At 35.8% G+C, this 21,346-nt stretch overlaps 1 protein-coding gene across 2 annotated transcripts in view; it reads right to left on the minus strand.

The window, feature by feature from the left end:
• The window catches only part of erbb4a (erb-b2 receptor tyrosine kinase 4a), a 200,096-nt gene that overhangs the window by 52,834 nt on the left and 125,916 nt on the right, over positions 1-21,346 (minus strand). For both annotated transcript variants that reach the window (XM_055206120.2, XM_055206121.2), the window contains exon 3: positions 13,294-13,480. In XM_055206120.2, the coding sequence (XP_055062095.2) occupies positions 13,294-13,480 (187 nt within the window). The remainder of the gene's footprint in view (positions 1-13,293; positions 13,481-21,346) is intronic.

A 21,346-nucleotide genomic window follows, 5' to 3' on the forward strand; every position in this document is an offset into this window, starting at 1 on the left:
TTGGTATCTCCAATGCATGTTTTTGGCATGTGGGAGGTACCTGGAGTAAACATGTACTGACACGGGGAGAACATGCAAACTTCACACAAAAAAGCCACCTTGCTGCCCACTGTGCTAGTGCACAATCTGTCAATGTTACCTTGATAATAAATGACACTGCTCACTGTTTTTAATTTGAAGACAATTTTCTCATTTCACAGTGTACAGTGACAACATGTTAAATATCAAACAGTGAAACTATGTGTTGGGCATAAGAGGTTTAAAGGAACAATGGGGACTACAGAAAAAACACCCAGAATGCAATTTGCCAGCAGAATTGAGTCAAGAGATCTCTTTATATGCCCACTGCAGGAAATCCTCGGAGGGTTGTTTTAATCACATTCGGCTCCAATGAACAGCCTTTGTTTTTTCGCGAGATTCAGAGGCAAACCAATTATTACCCACAATGCACTCCTACCGTCCCCCTATTGTTCTTGACTGATGGTTGGAAAAACAAAATTTGCCAACATAATTTCATATTCAAGAAGTAATATTATTACAATAGCTTTGGAAATAAAATCAAAGTACTTATAAATATCAGTTTTAAGGGTGAGTGGTGACAGCTTTGGAAAGATAAATATGCATGTGCTTTATTTCAGCTACGCACTACAGTATATAGATATGCTAAGACAGACACTGAAGTGCAAAATGGGAGCACTTTATTGACTTAGATGTTCTGTTTAAAAAGCAAGAAAGACATCTCTAATGCATTTTCTTGTTTTTCCTTCGGCTTTGGCGCATTTGCTTGTTGATGGATGGAGTAGTTGTAAAGGAAGTCTTATATAATGCAAATCTCTTATACAGCCTTGAAAAAAGCTTAGATCAGATATCTCTAGTCAGTGAAAGCACAAGATTTACTATTAACTGCCAGCTTTCATCCTTTTTGGAAGTCAACATGAAACAAAATTCAGAGGTAAAAACAAACATTCATTAAGCAAGAACGTATTTACAGTATATGGGAAGTAGTTTTTTCTAGATGCATTTGTTTAAAGCAAAGCCTTCTAACTTCTCATAATCGGTCCTCATTTATGTCCAAGAGACTTAATGATAATATTTTACATTTCAATCTTTTAATCATTCATATTTAAAAGCGTTTTTGTGCTGCTGCGCATTCATGTATGTGATAAGCAAACCCGCGTTGTCGTCCCGTTTATACAGTAGGCGCATATTTCTAACGCACTATTTAAATAACAAAAAACATATTGCGCCATTTACTTTAGACTTTAGAGCAGGTTTTAGTTGGTCAATGGCGTAGTCTATTTTAGTTGCCTCAAAATAGCAACACACCAAAAATGCGCCTGAACACGCCTCGGCGCAAATGCATTTGCTATTTAAACAACGTGGCGCTAAACGTGAAAATTATAATTGCTTAAAATAGCAAGTTAAATTGACTTGCAAAACCAAGTCGTTTTAAATTCATGCTGGACTTTTTAACTGTGTAGCATTTGCCAGATTTAATTTAATTGTACTACTTTTTTCTTACGCTGTAAAAAGTTCTATCTATTAAAAAAAATCTGTAACACTTAAAATTTTCACTTGAAGTTCACTTTTTTAAGTTCAAAAAGCTTACATTTTTTTGTTGTTACAAATTAAAGCACATTTTATTATCTTACATTTTCACTTAAAGTGCAAAAAAATAAGTTGAAAAACGTGTTGTAAAATGTAAAATTGTATGTGTTACAAATTAAAGTAATTTTATTCAAGTAGAGTCCAACTTTCCTTTTTTCATTCTATTCTTTTATCATATATTTTTGTTTTATCTTACACTTAGTCTTTAATCTTTGCCAGATTTCATTTAATTTCACAAAATGTATATAACTAACATGAATGTGTATGCATGTTGTGCACGGTAAAACCTTAAATCTTGAATAGGTAAAGCTATACATTATGATAAAAAATTACCAAGATTTATTTTAATACTGTGCATTAAAGCATCATGCACAAAATGAAAAAGTTATTTAGTGAATTTGAATAAATCCTGATAGACATGCTTGCTTGTTTTTAACTACAAATTTGGTGTTGCTATTCTACAGGTATTTTGCAATAATACCATGGACATGTATTGTATAACTCTCTTTTATATATGTCTGTACTGTCTGTAATCATAAGTATTTGCTGTAAATGTTAAATTGTTGCAAGCACTGCAGAAAAAAAAGTCAAATGAATTGAATTCCAATGACATCATTACAGACAGCACATCTGCCTTGAAATCTCAAGTAACTCCACAAATTTTAGAGGCTCTCAAGCGTACGTGTGCAAACAGCATGTCCTCAAAACTGAAAAGCATCAAAACTTGTCTGCAAGACGGTTTTCTTGTAAGTCTGAACAATACAGAGGGCCCAGCTGGATCAAACCAGGCCATCCAATCAGACTCAACCTTGGGTTCATGGACAGCAGCAGCTCAGAAGCAAGAAATGATCATTAAGTGAGCGGCCAAGGCTGTGTGCCGAGATCTGGACAGACCGACCCAGGAGCCTCGGTGGGGGCGAGCGAGAGTACGCTTCACATCAAGGCTATCGAATTAATACACAACCGCTGGGGATGTGAACAGGCATACATATGAGGGTGCAAACTGTGAGGTTAGAATGATGTTTGTGTAACATAATGAATAAATTAGTCAACGCAGAGTTGTGGATTCAGCAAATGTGGCAAGGAACACGATGCTGGGGCTTTAGGGAGCAAACTCAACAGGATTCAACCAAAATGCGAAAAATAACACTCGCTTCATGACAGGAATCTAAAACACTTGCATAATCTTATTTGAAAGCTGAGACAATGGGGTGGTTTCTGGGACAGAGATTAGACTAGTCCTAGACTAAAATAAATGTAAGAGCTGTCCAAACTAAAAACAACTTACACTGACATATCTTAAAATACATTAGTGCCCTTTGTTTTGCCTAAAAATGCATTTCAATAATGTTTTAGTAAGGCATGTTTGTTAAAACCAGTTATATTTCCTAATTAAACTAAGACCTAGCCTTGGTTTAAGATAATCTTTGTCTGGGAAACCACACCAATATGTCTTCAGACATGATATTGTGGATTAGGAATTTTATTCAAATATTTTTTAAAGGCGGCCATTGTACAATACAGAATTTGAATTTATCCATGAAATTTCAGTTTCATCTCATAATTCATGATTTTTTTGATCCATTATCTGGTTTTATTTTAGTAAAACTGTTGTAGCATAGCTTTGATTTTTGGCATATTAATTAATTGTACCACTGAATCATGGTTAAACTATGCTTACTGTACCAAAACTATGGCTAATTTGTGGTAACTATTGTTTAAAAATAGTAACCAGTTTTTATATTATTTTATTATTATAATAATTATAGATTTTATTATATATTATAATTATTATTATAATATATATAATAATATATATTATTGTTATTATTTTAAAAGATCTGTCATTCACCTCAGTCTCATTGATAATGGTGTATAAGTTCTGGTGTAATCATCCCGATTTAAAAATCATACGTCAAGCATGTATACATCAAACATGCATGATCCAAACATCGGTTAAACTATGCTTTCTGGACCAAAACTATGGTTAATTTGAGATACATTTTCTCAAATATAGTAACATTTATTTATAATATTTTTATTATTATTATTATTATTATTATTATTAATAATAATAATATTATTATTACTGCTATTATTATTATTATTATTATTTGTTTAAAGATCTGTTATTTACCTCTGTCGTACTGGCTATTGTGAAAGTACTGATGTAATCCTCACAATTTAAAATCCTACATCAAGCATGCATAATCTGAGTTGAACATTGGAACCGAGCAAGGTCCTAGTTTCTTGGGAGGGGTAAATCAGGGTAAATTATGGCCGAAATTATTCCGCCTTTGTTAAAAGTGGCTTCCACTAAGGCAGTGGTTAAAGCAGAGGTCAACTGCAAGACAGTAACCAAAAACACAGGAACACTGATAGGAGGACTGTAGAAAATAAGATTACGACCAATATTGTACCATAAGTTGCTTATGAAGTCTATTGATCATCTCGCAGAGATGTGTGGAGAAGCCAGCACATGGAAACAGTGATGCTGTAATCAAAGCATCCATTCATCACCAAAGTGCAGAATATCTCAAGGGCCTGAGAAACTTTAATCTCTTAAGACTCATATCTAAAATTGCACAATCGCGGCTAGTGCTGCAGAATCACACCCTACTAACAAAGCCGAAGGGATGTAAAAATGAAACAATGTGATTCAAAAACCGAGGCAAGAAATTTAAGTTACCTTAAAGCTAGAAGATTGTTACAGTACCTCAGATTTGCCGGTTTCCAATAAGTGTGCCTTTTCTTGCTGAAATGAGAGTTATGAAGTATATACTTTTGTGTTTTATGAAGGGTTGCGGAGCCATTAAAAACTTTCCGCAATGCTGGGTTGAAACACGATGTCAGGGACTATTGAGATTTTCAAGTACATCCTTGTATTGTTTGATGCTTTGCATGCTCTCGAGTTTAATAAAAGCTAGACTAATGGTTCAAATGCAGATTTCTCACTGATATACTTCGATAGGAAACCAAAGTAATTTTATACTTATAGTTTAATACTTAATACAAATATGAATAAACTCTACAAAACACCTATTAAATACAGAAGTCATGCAAGGTCGTTAAAGTCTGCATAATCTTTAAACTATTTACTGTAGGATGAAGCATTTTATCATTGAAAGAAAAACACTTCAACCTTAGGATTGTTTGATTGTTGCAATTATGCATTTTGTTACATGTCAAATGTGACTCAAGGCTAATGGTCTCTTACTGCTGCTCTTTCATCCTTATATTTCTTCTTTCTCCCTGATATAATCTTTCTTGTGACAGTCAAATTGTAGTGTGGATTCTCAAACCACTAAACACTCAAAGACCCCTGTAACCTCACACCCGCTCTAAAGATGCCGGGGCGACCACCTCATCACAATGAAGAAAGCAAAAAGAAAACATGAAAGTGAAGAACTCATCGGTGTCTTTGAAGGATCTACATACTGCCAACCGAAGAAAGCAAAGAATCTGTCTGAAGAATGAATAGGGTAAAGTCAAGATCCTGAGATATCAACCTACGCAGAATCAAAGGTCAGGTACATGCTGTACAGTTTTGATAGTGACAACAACATTCAGACGCAGTTTTTTAGCAAAACACTTCAGATGAGCTGTCAGCGTTGTTATTTCATTGAAGGCAACACAAAATCACGACTGACCCTATATGTGACCCTGGACCATAAAACCAGTCAAGGGTCTTATTTTTATGGACTTTATAAATAAGCTTTCCATTGCTGTATGGTTTATTGGGATTTGATCATATTTGGCCGAAATACTACAACCCCAAAACAGAGAAAGTTCGGACACAGTGGAGATTGTGAGTAGAAGAGGAATGGAATGGTTTGCAGGTCTCGTGAACTTATATTTTATTCACAGTAGAATATAGATAACAAATCAGGTGTTGAGAGTGATACATTTTGAAATGTCGTGCCGAATGTTGGCTCATTTTGGATTTCATGAGAGCTGCACATTCCAAAAAAAGTTGGGACAGGTAGCAATAAGAGGCCAGAAAATTTTAATGTACATATAAGGAACAGCTGGAGGAGGACCAATGTTTAGGAATAGGAATGTTGTCCCATTCTTGTCTATTACAGGCTTCTAGTTGCTCAACTGTCTTAGGTGTTCTTTGTCGCATCTTCCTCTTTATGATGCACCAAATGTTTTCTATGGGTGAAAGATCTGGACTGCAGGCTGGCCATTTCAGTACTCAGATCCTTCTTCTACGCAGTCTTGATGTTGTAATTGATGCAGTATGTGGTCTGGCATTGTCATGTTGGAAAATGCAAGGCCTTCCCTGAAAGAGACGACGTCTGAATGGGATCATATGTATCTAGAACTTGGATAAACCTTTCAGCATTGATGGTGCCTTTCCAGATGTGTAAGCTGCCCATGCCACATGCACTCTAGCAACACCATACCATCAGAGATGCAGGCTTCTGAAAAGAACGCTAATAACAACTTGGGTTGTCCTTGTCCTCTTTAGTCCTGATGAAATGGCATCCCAGTTTTTCAAAAAGAACTTCAAATTTTGATTCGTTGGACCACAGAACAGTTTTCCACTTTACCAAAGTCTATTTTAAATGAGCGTTGCCCAGGGAAAACGCCTGTGCTTCTGGATCATGTTTAGATATGGCTTCTTTTTTGACCTACAGAGTTTTAGCTGGCAACAGCGAATGACACGGTGGATTGTGTTCACTGACAATGTTTTCTGGAAGTATTCCTGAGCCCATGTTATGATTTCCATTACAGTAGCATTCCTGTATGTGATGCAGTGATGTCTTAGGGCCCGAAGATCACGGGCATCCGGTATGGTTTTCCGGTCTTGACCCTTACTCACAGAGATTGTTCCAGATTCTCAGAATCTTTGAATGATATTATGCACTGTAGATGATGATAACTTCAATCTCATTGCAATTTTTCTCGGAGAAACTCAGAAAACTATTTTTCGCCGCAGTATTGGGGGAATTGGTGATTCTCTGCCCATCTTGACCTCTGAGAGACACTGCCACTCTGGGAGGCTCTTTTTATACCCAATCATGTTGCCAATTGACCTAATAAGTTGCAAATTGGTCTTTCAACTGTTCCTTATATGTACATCAAAATTTCCTGGCCTCTTATTGCTACCTGTCCCAACTTTTTTTGAAATGTGTAGCTCTCATGAAATCCAAAATGAGGCAATATTTGGCATGACATTTCAAAATATCTTACTTGCAACATTTGATATGTTATCTATATTCTACTGTGAATAAAATATAAATGTATGAGATTTGTAAATTATTCCATTCCTTTTTTGCTCGCAATTTCTACAGTGTCCCAGCTTTTTCTGTTTTGGGGTTGTACTATTAAAAAATCTGGAATCTGAGGATGCAAAAAAATTGCCTTTAAAATTGTCCAAAATTAAGACCTTAGCAACACATATTACTAATGATAAATACATTTTTGATATATTTACAGTAGGAAATGATATACTTAATATCCTAATGATCAATAAATTAATCATTCTGACCCATACAATGTATTTTTGGCTATTGCTACACATATACCCATGTGATTTATGACTGGTCCTGTGGTCTAGGGTCACATATCCTTATTGTACATGATTAATGTTTTTCAAAACAAAATTGTTTGTGGTGGCTATAAAGAGTCTCTGAAAAGACTTTCCTTACCCGAAAAAGTCAAAAGGTAGCCAAATTAAATGTACAGTCTCAGAGTAAAGGTCCTAATATATACCATTTTGGTGGCAGCCGGTGACTTATTTTTTCGAGGGTGCACGATGCAAAGCTCGTTACAGCATGTATGTAGCCTGTCATGTGTGTGGTTCGTCATTTCAAAATACGTGTTCTTCACGTCAAGTGAACCTATGTGCATCACGTGTCTTGTCAAAATAAGTGCCTGCTGCAGACGCGTCTAAAGGGTTTATGATAAAAGAGACGCTCGCATTTGCCAGATACTCGCGTAATCTCATGTGTAATCAGAGTTTACTGTTCTCTTGCGTGTATTTTGTGAACGTGAGCGTATCTTTTATCATAAACGGTTTCGGCACTTATTTTGACAAGACACATGATGCACATGGTTCACATGACGCAACAAACACATATTTTGAAAACAAGAGCGACACACATGACACTCCAAACACTTATTTTGAATTTGCACTCCTTGGAAGAGCAGTCACGAGCCGCCACTGGTACATTTGGGGTGCCAGTATGTACCTCTAAGGGAACCATTTGTACCTTTGAGGTCTCAATATGTACCTTTTAGGTACAAAAGTGCCCCACCACAGTGAGAACTTTTGTATCTTCTTGTTCTAGTTTTTTTTTTTCTGAAAGTATAAGGATTTCTTTACTAAACCTAAACCAATTTGGCTCCATAAAATCCATCCAACTAAAGGTGAAAGTGAAGTGATGTTCATCCATGTTAAAGTCTTATATCATATTTGAATCAGCAATTAATAGCAAAGCTTTATTTATGATTCATCTAACTTGGTTATGCAGGATGCATGCTGGTCATGTTGGTGTTTGGTTCCTGTTCATCACCCGTTGTACCCTCGCACCACCAGCCGAACTCCTCTGGGTCTCCATGAGTCATCACGAGCCAGACAACTATTAACACGCCTCTGGCTGTTTTCCTCTGAGCCACTGCACACGCATCCTGCTTTTTTGAGTCCTTTATCTGTTTTTGCTTCCCTCTATATCTTTATACATCCGAGCGGGGATTTGGACATACTAAGACAAGTTTCTATAATAGGCTCACCTCCCCCTCAGGCTTTTTCTCTTGCCCCACCCCCTGGGAATCCCTGGTGGCCAATCTTGAACATCTTGATCATTGCTTGCCATCCCTTTAAGTTTCTTAGAGGATCAAAGGATGAACGGGCCTTCACAAGGATTCTGGTGGCTGATCCTGTTTAATATCTTGATCACTGCCTACCATTTCTTTAAAGGGGACATACAATGAAAATCTGAGTTTTTCTATGTTTAAGTTCAATAATTGGGTCCCCAGTGCTTCTATCAACCTAGAAAATGTGAAAAATATCAACCCAGTAACTTAGTTTTGGTAAACCATTCTCTGCAAGCATGTGAAAAATGTGGCTCCCTTTATGATGTCATAGGGGGATCTTATTATAATAATACCACCCCTTAATCTGCACTATCCAACCACAACACTGCCATTTAGTGCAGGGAGAAAGAAAGAAAATTATTGACAGCACTATTGAGTTTCAATAAAAAAAAAAAACATTGTGATCAGTGTTTGCATTTCATCAGCTCATTTGCATTTAAAAGGACACACCCAAAATGGCAGATTTTTGCTTGCACCTACAAAGTGGCAATTTTAACAAGCTATATTAAATGATCTATATGATATTTTGAGCTAAAACTCACCTAAAAAGATACACCAATATATTTATTTTATTTTACATCTTAAAAGTCTTGTGAAATGGCCCTTTAAGATTTAAATGCAAAATGTTCATGTGATTTCAAGGGTGTTGAAAATAATAGTGGAGTTTTAAAATCATAATACCTTTCATTTTGGAGTGCACCCCTTGTTGAAATTCAAATTTTCGTTCAACATAGACGTCATTTTTTTAGGCATTTCAGACAGTGATGCCGATTCGCATTTTTGGTTTTTTTGTGGGAACTAACCATTTTGGTGAAGCCATGCTCTCAAACCTTTAAAGAGCCTAATGAAAGTGTCACTATGAGGCAGCTTAGTGAAAAATGAAGCTGACCCAGAGGTGGGTAGAGTACACAAAATCTGTACTCAAGTAAAAGTACAAGTACTTATGCAAAAATGTACTCAAGTAAAAGTAAAAGTATCAATCTAATTATTTACTTGAGTAAGAGTAAAAAAGTATTAGATGAAAAAACTACTCAAGTAGTTAGTTACTCGTTACTTCCAATCTGATAGAGAAGTAGCGCAAAAGCACTGAATTTCAGACTACTTGGAGGGTTTTCACAAACTTCTTCCTAAAAGTCTCATTGTTCTGCTTATATACAAGTAAAGCAGCCTATCTCAGTCCTGCAATGGGTACATTAACATCACATAACGTGTCATTTGAGAAAAAATCTCAAACACACACACAGATGTTTTTCTGACGGTTAACTCTGTATTTATTTTCATGTTGTCAGCATCTGCTATTAAACATGCAAACAGTAAACAAAAAAGAACGTGTGTGTCTGTTTGTTATCATGTTTTTATATGAATAGGTTATTTTCATTGCCATTAAAGTGCAATTACTGAACATAAACAGGACCTTAATAAAAATGATAATTTTAGAATTTCATATGGAACTTATCTGTTTTTGCAAATCAACTCTACATTTATTATAATATATAATACATGTTTCTTTAAAAACAAACTTAATTATTTTATTTTTATTTATTCATTCTTTAGGAAGGATTTAAATAAAATACAATCCCGTTTTTATTTGAATGTATTTTCTACACATTAGTGAGGTGTCCGGATTTGTGTATAAATGCAAGACGTCATTACATTATGCTGTTCAGTTTGTTTAGTTGTGGGAAAATGATATGGAAATGTGCAGATGTGAACGTGCTTGTTTGTATGGTTTAACTTACACTAGGTTTTGTCATCGCTTGCACAAGAGTGCATATGGCAAAAAACTCCGACAGTGTGTAAAATGACCATTAATAGTGTTCAAATAGACAATACTGTGACACTTCAGCTTGGATCTTGAATTCCTGTACACTGAGATGTCAGCTCGCTTATTGAACAAAGCACGCATCGCATTATGAAACTATTCTTTTTGACCTCTTGGAGTGAAAACATAGACCGAACTTGAAGCCACGCATGATCTGCCTCCGATATATCTCGCAGAATGCACACCCGCCCTCATCTGCTTATCATGAGCGTGCGGTCGCGCACGCTAAAAGACCGCGCGGTCGCGCGCTAAAGGGTGACGCAGCCTGTTTCGCGAAACTTTCGAACACGCCCTATAAACTTTTTTAAAAAAATAGATTCATTAATTATTACCATTTGACAGTAGCGCAGTAACTAGCGAAGTAAAAGTACAGTTTTTTCACTAGAAATGTACTTGAGTGAAAGTAAAAAGTACCCATCCTTAAATTTACTCTAAAAGTACTAGTTACCCAAAAAATGTACTCAAGTAAATGTAACGAAGTAAATGTAATTAGTTACTACCCACCTCTGAGCTGACCATATGGTGTCTGTAATACGTGTTTAGATATAATCAGCTGATAAGATAAACAAGAGTTACAGTTGCATAATGAGGAGAGGCTAATTTATATAAGAGATGTTTCCTAAACAACACGATTAGCATTGATGCTGCACCGCACATGCTTTATTAGTGACAAACTTACCAGATGTGTGTTTACATGCATCACGCTAATTTCCTCTAAGACCACACAAAGCCAGAACTTTTCCTATCCAATCTTTCCTCAGTCCGTAAAAACGGCGTCATCTCAAGAAATAGACCAGTATGAGGTGCTGTAATTCTGCCACAGAGATATAGCAAAAATGGAGAAGACGACTTGGAGCATGCGCATTGACATTATTGTCGTCCATATCATTTGTTGCTCACCGTAGTAGCAAAGGAGCAGAAGCATGCATACAAGCATGTAATCTGCCATTGTTGTTGTCGTTCCTGTAACGTAACGTAGCGGTGTGTCTGACTAGGGTTGAGACGTGGGGTGATGACATGATTGTATTACAAAATGTACAGATTGCATGTACACACTAAACCGGAAGGTTGTCGTGTTCAGATTTATCCACTCTGGGACCCGGTTTCAGGCTCCTATAACGCCAGATCCTTCTGGATGAAATGGCAATATGATACAAATGTATACGTACACAGCTAAATGCGTCTGGCCCTAAAACTGCTCGGCACAGGGTAAAACAGTCAGACCTTATTACAATTTTTCTTAGTCGCTTTGGTACATTTTCTAAAATCATCCTGGAATTTGCAAAACAGCAAGTGCATTTCTCAAAACACTTCGTATAAATAGCGAACATCATGGATTACCTGCAAAAGCCACTCTCTTGAAAATCAATCACCATTGCCTGATGAAGTTGGCGCGAAGGAAACTGAGATTGTCCCAAACTAACATGTACTTGGGTAGATCATCTCCAATCTGACCCCCTCTCTTGTTCAGGGATGAGATTGTTAGAGGAATTCAAGATTTACCTGGGAGCAATTGACCAATTCAGGACAGATTTCGAAAAAAAATCTAATGGAAATGTATAGATATATCACCACTGTCCGATGAAAACCACATATGTCCATTTTGCCGATTTTGAGATTTTTCGACGGATTGAATGTCCAGGTTCATTTCCGTATCCAGTATGCTTCACATATCTAAATGGCCAATGAAAAGTTGTGAAATCATGTCATCTGATTTTCACATATATCCATTAGGTGTCAAAGCTGTCAATCACGCACGCTCCCTGTGGAAGCATCTTGCCGGTCTCGTGAAGTTTCATCGAAGCTCAGCACTGGATAGCCGAATAAACATACTGGTGAGACAATGACTTTCCTTCATCGAGGTAAACGTTTCCCCCCGACGCCAGACGTATGCCTAGGATTGACAAAATTTTGGTAGGACTGTGCAAACAAAGTATCTGTCTAGCATTACCATGTCAGTGTATTGATTCATTGTCCCTTCATAGTTTGCAAGAGACATTTAATAAATTAATAACTAATATTAAATAAACTAAGACGTAGGCCATTTAATAAACTGAGCATATTCATCTGTCAATATGAAACGCAACTTAGCCATTCTAATTAATGATCGGAAGAACGCGTATCGACCACAGTTACTGTAAAATATGCACGTATGTCCATTTAAACTCAATTTTGGTCAAATGTGGATTATATCATTACACTGGCAAGAATATGATTACATGTAAAGATACTGTACCAAGTATGATAACGCTACATTCAACTGCTTTTGAAATACGGTATTTTTTTTTCACTTCCTGAAAAGTAACCATTTTGGACATACATGAGTTTCATCGGGCAGCGACGATATGCTTGACATATTATGACAACTTGTTCAACCACTTTGCATGTAAAGACTTACGCTATGAACTAATGCCTAAATGTTGTGTGGAGTGAGACTATTCAACAGAGACCCATTATAATACATTTGATAATGTAGGAAACAGCAGATAATTGTACATAATCATTTGCATGGATGTACCAAAGCATTTGCAACTTCTTCAAAAGGAATCTGCTTTTTAATGTGTGCAATTGACATGTGAAGGCTGAACAGGTAGTTTTATTCAATGTTGAGAATTTCAGTTCTGATCTGAGAAATGTACCAAAGAGACTAAGAACTGTAAAACAAAATGATCTTTTGACCTTCAAGCACCATTAGGGTACACTTCACCTTTATTGCACAGCTTTAGAAACTTTACATTTGAAGAAATGAAAAACATACACTTTTAAAAGCATTGGGTCAAAAAGTGACAAATCCCACCCATTGGGTTGTAATTTAACCTACTCTAGGTTGTTTCAACCCAAAATGCTGGGTTGTTTGAACCAATTTTTTGAAGTAAAAACCAAACATTTTCTGGGATAACTTAACCCAACGGCTGGGTTTGTTCTTTTAGGGCTGGGAATGTAAGCTATAGTCCTAGGCTAAGAAAGGGCCATTTGTTCCCCAAACCTAAATTGTTATCAGTTTAAATGCAAAACAGGCACAATTTAGCTAATTATACCTGTCAAGTTCTTCAGCCCGAGCTGTCTGAGGCCGAATATTCCGTCTCGCCTGTAGTTGAGAAAGATGGCCAGCGAGTAACGCCCCTCGTAGAGTTTTGTTCCGCGAATGATCCGCAGGTTCTCCAGAGGAAGATAATCAAACTGGTTCAGGGCCACCAACACGTAACCCGTCACCTCCCGGATAGACTGCAGTGAAACAAAGAAGTCAAGAAATATTATTGCCAAAAGAAAATGACTTGAACTGTAAAACAAGTGTGCGTCCTATGCCCTGCACTCTTAAAAATTAAGGTGGTTAAAAGTTTCTTCATACTGTGTTTCCATGAAAGATTTGCGCAAAACTATTTTCAAAAAGTCGACACAAAATATTGCAGTGTTTCCAATGATGTTAATGCGGATAAAACGTAATTTTGCGAGCGACTCGAAAGCAAACAGAGCAGTCAAATTCCGAATCGACTTTGTGTATTTTGATGTTATACGCTTGTTAGTTATTGTGACACCTCATGAAGTCGAATACACCTCTTCTGTCTTCTCCTTCAACCAAACATACCTCGCCATATTTTAAGAATGATCATGTGACTTTTACGCATGTCAGGTAACCAGTAAATGCGGTAAAACTGTTTCCATTGCAGTTTTCTATGGAGGACCACAAGAGTCATGCAAAATGTAATAAAGAACTTCAATATTTAATAACTACCTGGACAATAAAAATAGCAATTAATAGATTTGTTTAAAAATTCATTAATTAATCTATTAATAAATAAACAAAGTTACAAAAAATCATTATGTAACATTTTATTAGGCAATAAAAAGTAAGATTATAAAAATAATGTAGAAATTAAATATTAATCCATTAATAAATAGTTCAAATTAATAAAGCAATTTACAAAAACAACATAAAACACTCAATAAGTTCATCATTTTAAATTGCATTTACAAATTCTTAATTAAATAATGGAATTTCAAAATGTATTTCAAAATTTAAAAAGCGAAATAAATAACTGGATTTATAAATTGAACTACAAATACAGGTTTAAATTAGGCATTTAAAAGGGCATTTCTGTTTAACATTTCTGTTTTTATTTTCCAGATGGTTCTCCTTATTCTTTTCGCTATTCGATTTGCTTTTCGTTTTAGCCTCTCTATTTAGCTTTTCCGTGACTCTTTGTGTCCTCATCCGTGATCTATAAATCTGCGCATGAAGTACAATCAGAGCCAATCAGTGAGCTTGTTACATCCACCTGGCCATAGCTAATTTGCATTTCTCATTTGACCATTTGCAAGGACCCAAAGAGTCACGGAAAAGCTAAATAGAGAGGCTAAAACGAAAAGCAAATTGAATAGCGAAAAGAATAAGGAGAATAATGAAGAAATGAAAACAAAAATGTTTAACGGAAATGCCCTTTTAAATGCCTAATTTGAACCTGTGTTTGTGGTTCAGTTTGTGAATCCAGTTGTTTATTTCTCTTTTTAAATCGATTTTTGAAATACATTTTTAAATTCCATTATTTAATTAAGAATTTATAAATGCAATTTAAAATAATGAACTTATTGAGTGTTTCATGTTGTTTTTGTAAATTGTTATATTACTTTGAACTATTTATTAATGGATTAATATTTCATTTCTACATTATTTTTATAATCTCACTTTTTACTGCCTAATAAAATGTTACATAATGACTTTTTTGTAACTTTGCCTATTTATTTATTTATAGATTAATTAATTCATTGTTAAACCAATCTATTAATTGCTATTTTTATTGTCCAGGTAGTTATTAAATATTGAAGTTCTTTATTACATTTTGCATGACTCTTGTGGTCCTCCATAGTTTTCCAATATAATCCTTTTTCGAATTGCCCAAAAAACCACCTCAAAAGAGCTTTGCCTTTTAAAACCTTTTTGCGCTACATGGGAGTTTATGCGAAATTGCCGTGTTTTCATTGGGCACATTTCAATTTGCGCAATTTGAAGGATAATGGAAATGCAGCTAGTGATGACACAGAATAACCATTTTTAAAACCATTTAGTCAAAGGTTCTTAGAAAAAACTATTCTAAAAATATAAATGATACACAGAGTTTTCATCTCATAATTTCCAATGCTCATTATATGAGTGTACTCTCAAATATTTTATTCTTCAATAGAAAGATACCTCCTTTGTCTTGACCTAGTTTCCTAGTTTAGAGTTATAATTTGCCCACTTAAAAAGGCTTTACTAGAACTTCACCATCTATTAGTCGACTCATCAGACAACTTTAATATAATTTGATGAGATAATGGCGCAGGAGACTCCTGGATCGTCCCACTTCACACCCACATCAATCATGTTGACATCCAATCACCGTTTCGTACCGTGTGTCATTAGCAGTGGAGGACGAGGGTGTTTCAAGCTAAAGCTGTGAATGTAATAGAGCTGTAGTGATCGGACCCGCATGCATCACTGATGTTGAGCTGACCAAGCACACAGTGACAGAAACACCTGACAGCTGTCACCTGTCAGTCAAGTGAACTGGACGTTCACATGGGGAGATCATTATTAAGTGTCAATTTGTAAAACCTTGTCTGACCTCATAGGTAAGACTGTTGGGAATGTTTGTAATATGAGTTTCTATATGCTGAATTTCATTGCTTTTTGATACATTTTGACAATGTTTAATTTAAATGCATGCATCTGGCTGACCCTTTTATTCAAAGCAACTTGCGATGCCTTCAAGCTAGATATCAAACCCATGACTACAGGAAAGTATATTTTAGTGAATGATAGGACTGCCAAATCCACTTTATTTTGATTAACTAATAATAATAATGTATTGTTGCAACTATAGTGATGTCACCAAAGATATTAGTTTTAGAAATATCTGTCTTTCCCCATTGAAGTAGATATATTACTTTAGTCTTGCATGACTGAAAAAACTGCCCACCTAGTGGCGTGACTTACCTAAAGGGACTTTGATGTCACTTATGAATCAGCCGTGTTATTGTCATTATTAGTTTCTGTTATCAGTAACAAACAAGCAGCGCTCTACTGTAAAACTACGACTTTTTTAATTTCTAATTAATTTCTAACTTGTTTCTAATTTACTTTATTAAATTAAAGGATTACTTTGCTTTTCGCAAGGTCTCAAATAACACTGTTTGCTTTGACACTAATTTGTTTCCCTGCCCTTTCTGGTATTAAAAAATTCATCGGACCATTGCCTTACAGCTGCCGAGACATAAAAAATAAACTACAGTTCATATCCCAGCTTTCTTACACCATTCAAACAGGCCAAAATGTGTTTATGAGTCCTGTTTTGCACTTGCAGTTCTGCTTTGCAATTTAATTGATTTAAAACCAAATTAAGAAGTAAACAATTTAAAATTAATAGGTAAATGAGGCTTAAACTGGTTTAAACGCATGAGAAGTTTTGCTCTTTTAAACAGAGGCTGAATAATGTGAGCTGGTAAATGTACAGCATGTTAACAAACACCTTTTTGCTGAATGCAATGCATAAGCACAACCATCTTAATCTGGATTTAGCTGGTCTCCCAGCTGGGTTTTAAATGGGTTTTGGCTATCTTTTAGACAGGAAGACCAGCAGATCAACCAGCTAAACACACCCAGCTTGACCAGGCTGGAAGACCAGCTTGATCAAATTTGCCAGGCTGGGAGGACCTGCTTAAACAAGCTACTTCAATCTTAAGCGAAGACTAGCCAACCGGCATGAATATTTAGTATGACTGCAAATAGTTAATTTCTGGAGTTTCACAAACTTCACCTCATGACTGTGTGATGTCACAACTTGTATGTTAACATCTTTGCTGATTACATAATTTGACAAACATTCATTATCTTAGGTATATATGAAAGATGACAAATGATGTCCATAGTCAACATTTACATATTTGGCAGATGATTTTATCCAAAGCAACTGACAGTTCATTATACGGTATAATTTTTATCAGTATTTATGTTCCCTGGGTTTAAACCCATAACCTTTTGCACTGTTAACGCAATGCTCTACCACTGAGCCATACAAGACCACCAGGACAAAAGCTTCACACGGTGAAAAGTGAGAAGAGTTTTGGGGTCGTCACCATCCATTTTAGATGACAAAATGTGGCGAGGGTGTCGTACCGAGCAGGCACGACTTGTTCTCTATTCAAACCCAATATAAATGTCATTGTTATTGTTAAATGCAATCTGTTTGTTCCACTCCGTGTGGCAGGCGCACATATTTGCCCCGAAACTACATCTCACTGGCAAATATTAAAAATCCATAAAGGAAAAACTATTGGAAAGGCTAAATTAAGCAGCACTGAATAACAATGCATGTTATAACCAAAGTTTGGCGTCCCATAACTGAAAAAAGAGAAATGCAAATAAGAAATAATTTATTTTTAAATAAATAAAAAAATGAAATTAAATAGGACTTCGTGTGGTGCTTGGTGTCTCAGTAACAACTAATTTAAAAGCCGATTTTGACCATTATGAGTATCTTCAGAAACAATTCCTTACCCTTTGGAGAAGAAAGTTGATATTTAAAATAACAAAACATAGCTTTAAACAGTTAAGCCTATAAACTACATTCACTTACATTAGCTCTGTGCTTTAGGCTTTTCAATAGATACTGTGTACCTGTAATTGATTTTGTCCATAATTGCCCTTTAGCTTCATTCATGCCATGGTCAGTATTGTCTATGACAGATTAAGACTCACAGTTGAACTCTTCATACGAATGCAGTGTATTTAATTACACTCTGTGTTGTTGTCAGACTTTTCTTGAAGCCGTAATCATTTTGGGGGTCTGTAATTGCTGTGAGAAATTAATTTCACCTCTGAGACCTCAACACTGAATGACTTCCAGAAGTGGTTAAACTGAACGGACGCACAAGTCGCTTTTTTAAGAGCTAACAGGTACTTTATGTGTCCAAAATTATGTGACCCAGTCAGCTTAAGTAATTTTTTGAGATTTACTGTTTTCTAAATAAAATCATGGCAAACTTATATCATATGCTTTTATTTTATTTAATTTTTCCATGAAGTTCACTTCAAGATTTCATACTGTCAGAAAAAAATGGTCAAAACATGTGCTTTAATGGAGTGGTACCCTTTATAAAAGTACACCTAAAGAGTTCATATTAGTACCTCAGAGGTACATACTGGTAACAAATGTGCATATTAGTACAGCCAGCACATGACTCCAGGCCAGACCCGCACCGGATGCGCGCCAAATTCGTCAGCTCCAGTGCGGATCCGGTCTGGAGTCATCTGTTGTCTGGAAAAGGAACATATTGGTACCAAATGTACACATATCTGTACCCAAGTTGTATACAGTATATATGAACTTTGAAATGATATTGCCCCAGCTTGGGACCATTTTGGACCACTTTTTCCAACAGTGTATTATAATAAAATTGCTATTTAATTTTACTGATTTTCCAATATCTCTTTGTTTTAAGACCTGTCAAAGAGCTTTATGTAATAACCAATGTATAATAATCAATACTTGTAATGATTATTCGTCATAACAAGATGCTTTTATGATGAAAATAAATGATGTTGACCATTTTATTAAGCAAATGATTGATTGGCGCTTGTTGATCTTCCGAATGGAACAAATCTTTAAAACATCTTTCTGTAAGCTCAACTGGAAAAGCATTGCATTAGCGGTGACACTTTGGATAAAAGGGACTGCAAAATTCCTAAATGCAATGCAAAAGTTAAGAGTTTGATCTCCAGGGAACACATACTGAAAGAAAACTCTCTAGATCGAATGCACAGTAAGTCATTTTGGATAAAAGCATCTGCCAAACGCATCAATGTAACTTAAGACGCCTTGCCATCAAAAAATAACATCTACCACTTTCAATAAATTCAGAAGCTGTTTAAAATCAAATCATACTGAGAATACAGATGTAAATGTGTGTAAATGATACAATAATGACACCAAGTTCCAGGCCTCAGTTAAAAGTTAAGTTACGACAAGAAAGTTACTTAACCGTATGACCACAGAGTGCTGAAAATGACTATTATTTCATGCCATACTGAGCATAAAGGAAGCTAAAATATGTAATTAGTAAAAACTAGTAGGCCTATACTTACAGAGATATAATGTGAGGAAGGTGAAGGGACGCTTCTAACAATCAAAAAATGTGTTAATTTTGTATAAAAACACTGTAATTAATTTAATGTTAGTGAGCCGATGGCTTTTCTCCGACAGCCTGGCAGGGCACTGAAATAATGAGACGGTACTATTAGCCCACCGACACAATTACCATTTTCTCCCATAAGCCCTCTTGAACCTCGCTCTTTCGCACTGGATGCATTATGTCAGGCTGAAGTGATTTCAGAGGGTTAAGTGTGGGATAGGAGCTAGTAAAATCTACATTTGTAAATGAGAGGTGCAGAAGTCAAGCAGCATCAACTCTAGCGAAATTACAGCCTGGTTCATTTACCTCGTGGAAAAGGACGTGTCCATACAGCACTTATTTAGTGGGTGAAAATAACCACTTACACAGAATGCGTTACATATATCAGTGATTTAAAGAGAAATGCATAAGTACTACAGTCTAAGAATACTACAATAGGGTTTTTAAACCCACGTTGTAAAAAAATGCAGCATGAAGTAAAAACAACTTGGTTTTGCAAGTCAATTCAACATACCGTAAAACTTCAAATAATAGCCCGGGCTTTTATTTTCCCAAACCTATCATCACACCAGGCGTCTAAAAGAGACAGGCGTCTATAAGAGACAGGCTTTTAATTTAATTGTTCCAGCATGACAGCAGGAGGTTACCACATATTACGTTTTATTTTTAATTTGAATGTGTTTAACAAATTAGTTCGTGTAATAACAACAGTCTTAAATTATTGGCAGTATAAATAAAGCAAACAAGGATATGTTTTTTATTGGTTGTTGCGTGAAATCATACCCAGATACAACAGTGCTATTTTCTGATTGGCTATTGTGTAGCCTCTTTCTCTTTTTTTTGTATTGGCTCGCTCGACTAGAACTCTAGGGAAGACGGGCTTGAAAGAGAGAGAGAGCAGTGCGGACAGATACATTTTGGGCGCTGCAGCATATTAAATATGATAAATAGTGTTTCCGCGCGAGAAATACAATGTGTGGCGGGAGTGCATGCATGACAAAAGACTGAAAACCCGGCTATTATCAGCTGCCTCAAAACACTACTGGCCCACCGGGAAAAGTCCCGACTCTCACGATTGCCACTTCGCTACTGTCATCATCACCTCAATCCTGGCGACGAAGCTTGTTGTGTTGTCATAGTGATGAGTAACGGAACGACTGCGTCTGTCACGTGACATCTACCGGTAAGCATAAAAATCTTTAGCGTGTTCAATTTGCACCATAGAACTGTCTTAAACAGACTATCTGACGGGTTTTAGAAGATTAAATACAACCCGAAACTAAAAAACAGACCAGGCCTTTATTTGAGACAGGCGTTTATTTACCCAAACCTGTTGTCACACCAGGCGTCTAAACTCGGCTATTATTTGAAGTTTTACGGTACTATTTTAAGTTTTGACGTGTGAATAATTAACATAACTTATAAAAACAAGTTGAAATTGTTTGAAAAGCACGTATTATCCAATCCACGATTTTACATTATCATAATTTCACAGCATGTAAGTAGTCTACACTGTAAAAAAATTCAGTAGAAATTACAATGTTTTTGCTGCTTGGTTGCCGGTAATTTACCGTAGATTTAAATTTATGTTATTTACTGGCAAGAGTTTGTTCAAAGTAAATTTGAAATATTAACAAGTCTTTATCTTTACAGAATAAAACTATACAATAATGGCCTCATGCAAAGCATTCTGGGAACCAGAAATCATCATCAACCGTTTTCTGTTTTTTGCTTCAGATTTTGTTTCCCAAAATGTTTTGCTTTATACTGTTTTTTTTAAGTTTTACTCTGTAAAGACAAAGACTTGTAAATGTTTAATGTTCATTTAACTTTAAACAAAATGTTGCCAGTAAAAAACATACATTTAAATCTACGTTAAGTTACTGGCAACCCAGCTGCAATTTCTACAGAATTTTTTTGCAG

Source organism: Misgurnus anguillicaudatus, chromosome 3, assembly GCF_027580225.2.
Source record: "Misgurnus anguillicaudatus chromosome 3, ASM2758022v2, whole genome shotgun sequence".
NCBI lineage: Eukaryota > Metazoa > Chordata > Actinopteri > Cypriniformes > Cobitidae > Misgurnus > Misgurnus anguillicaudatus.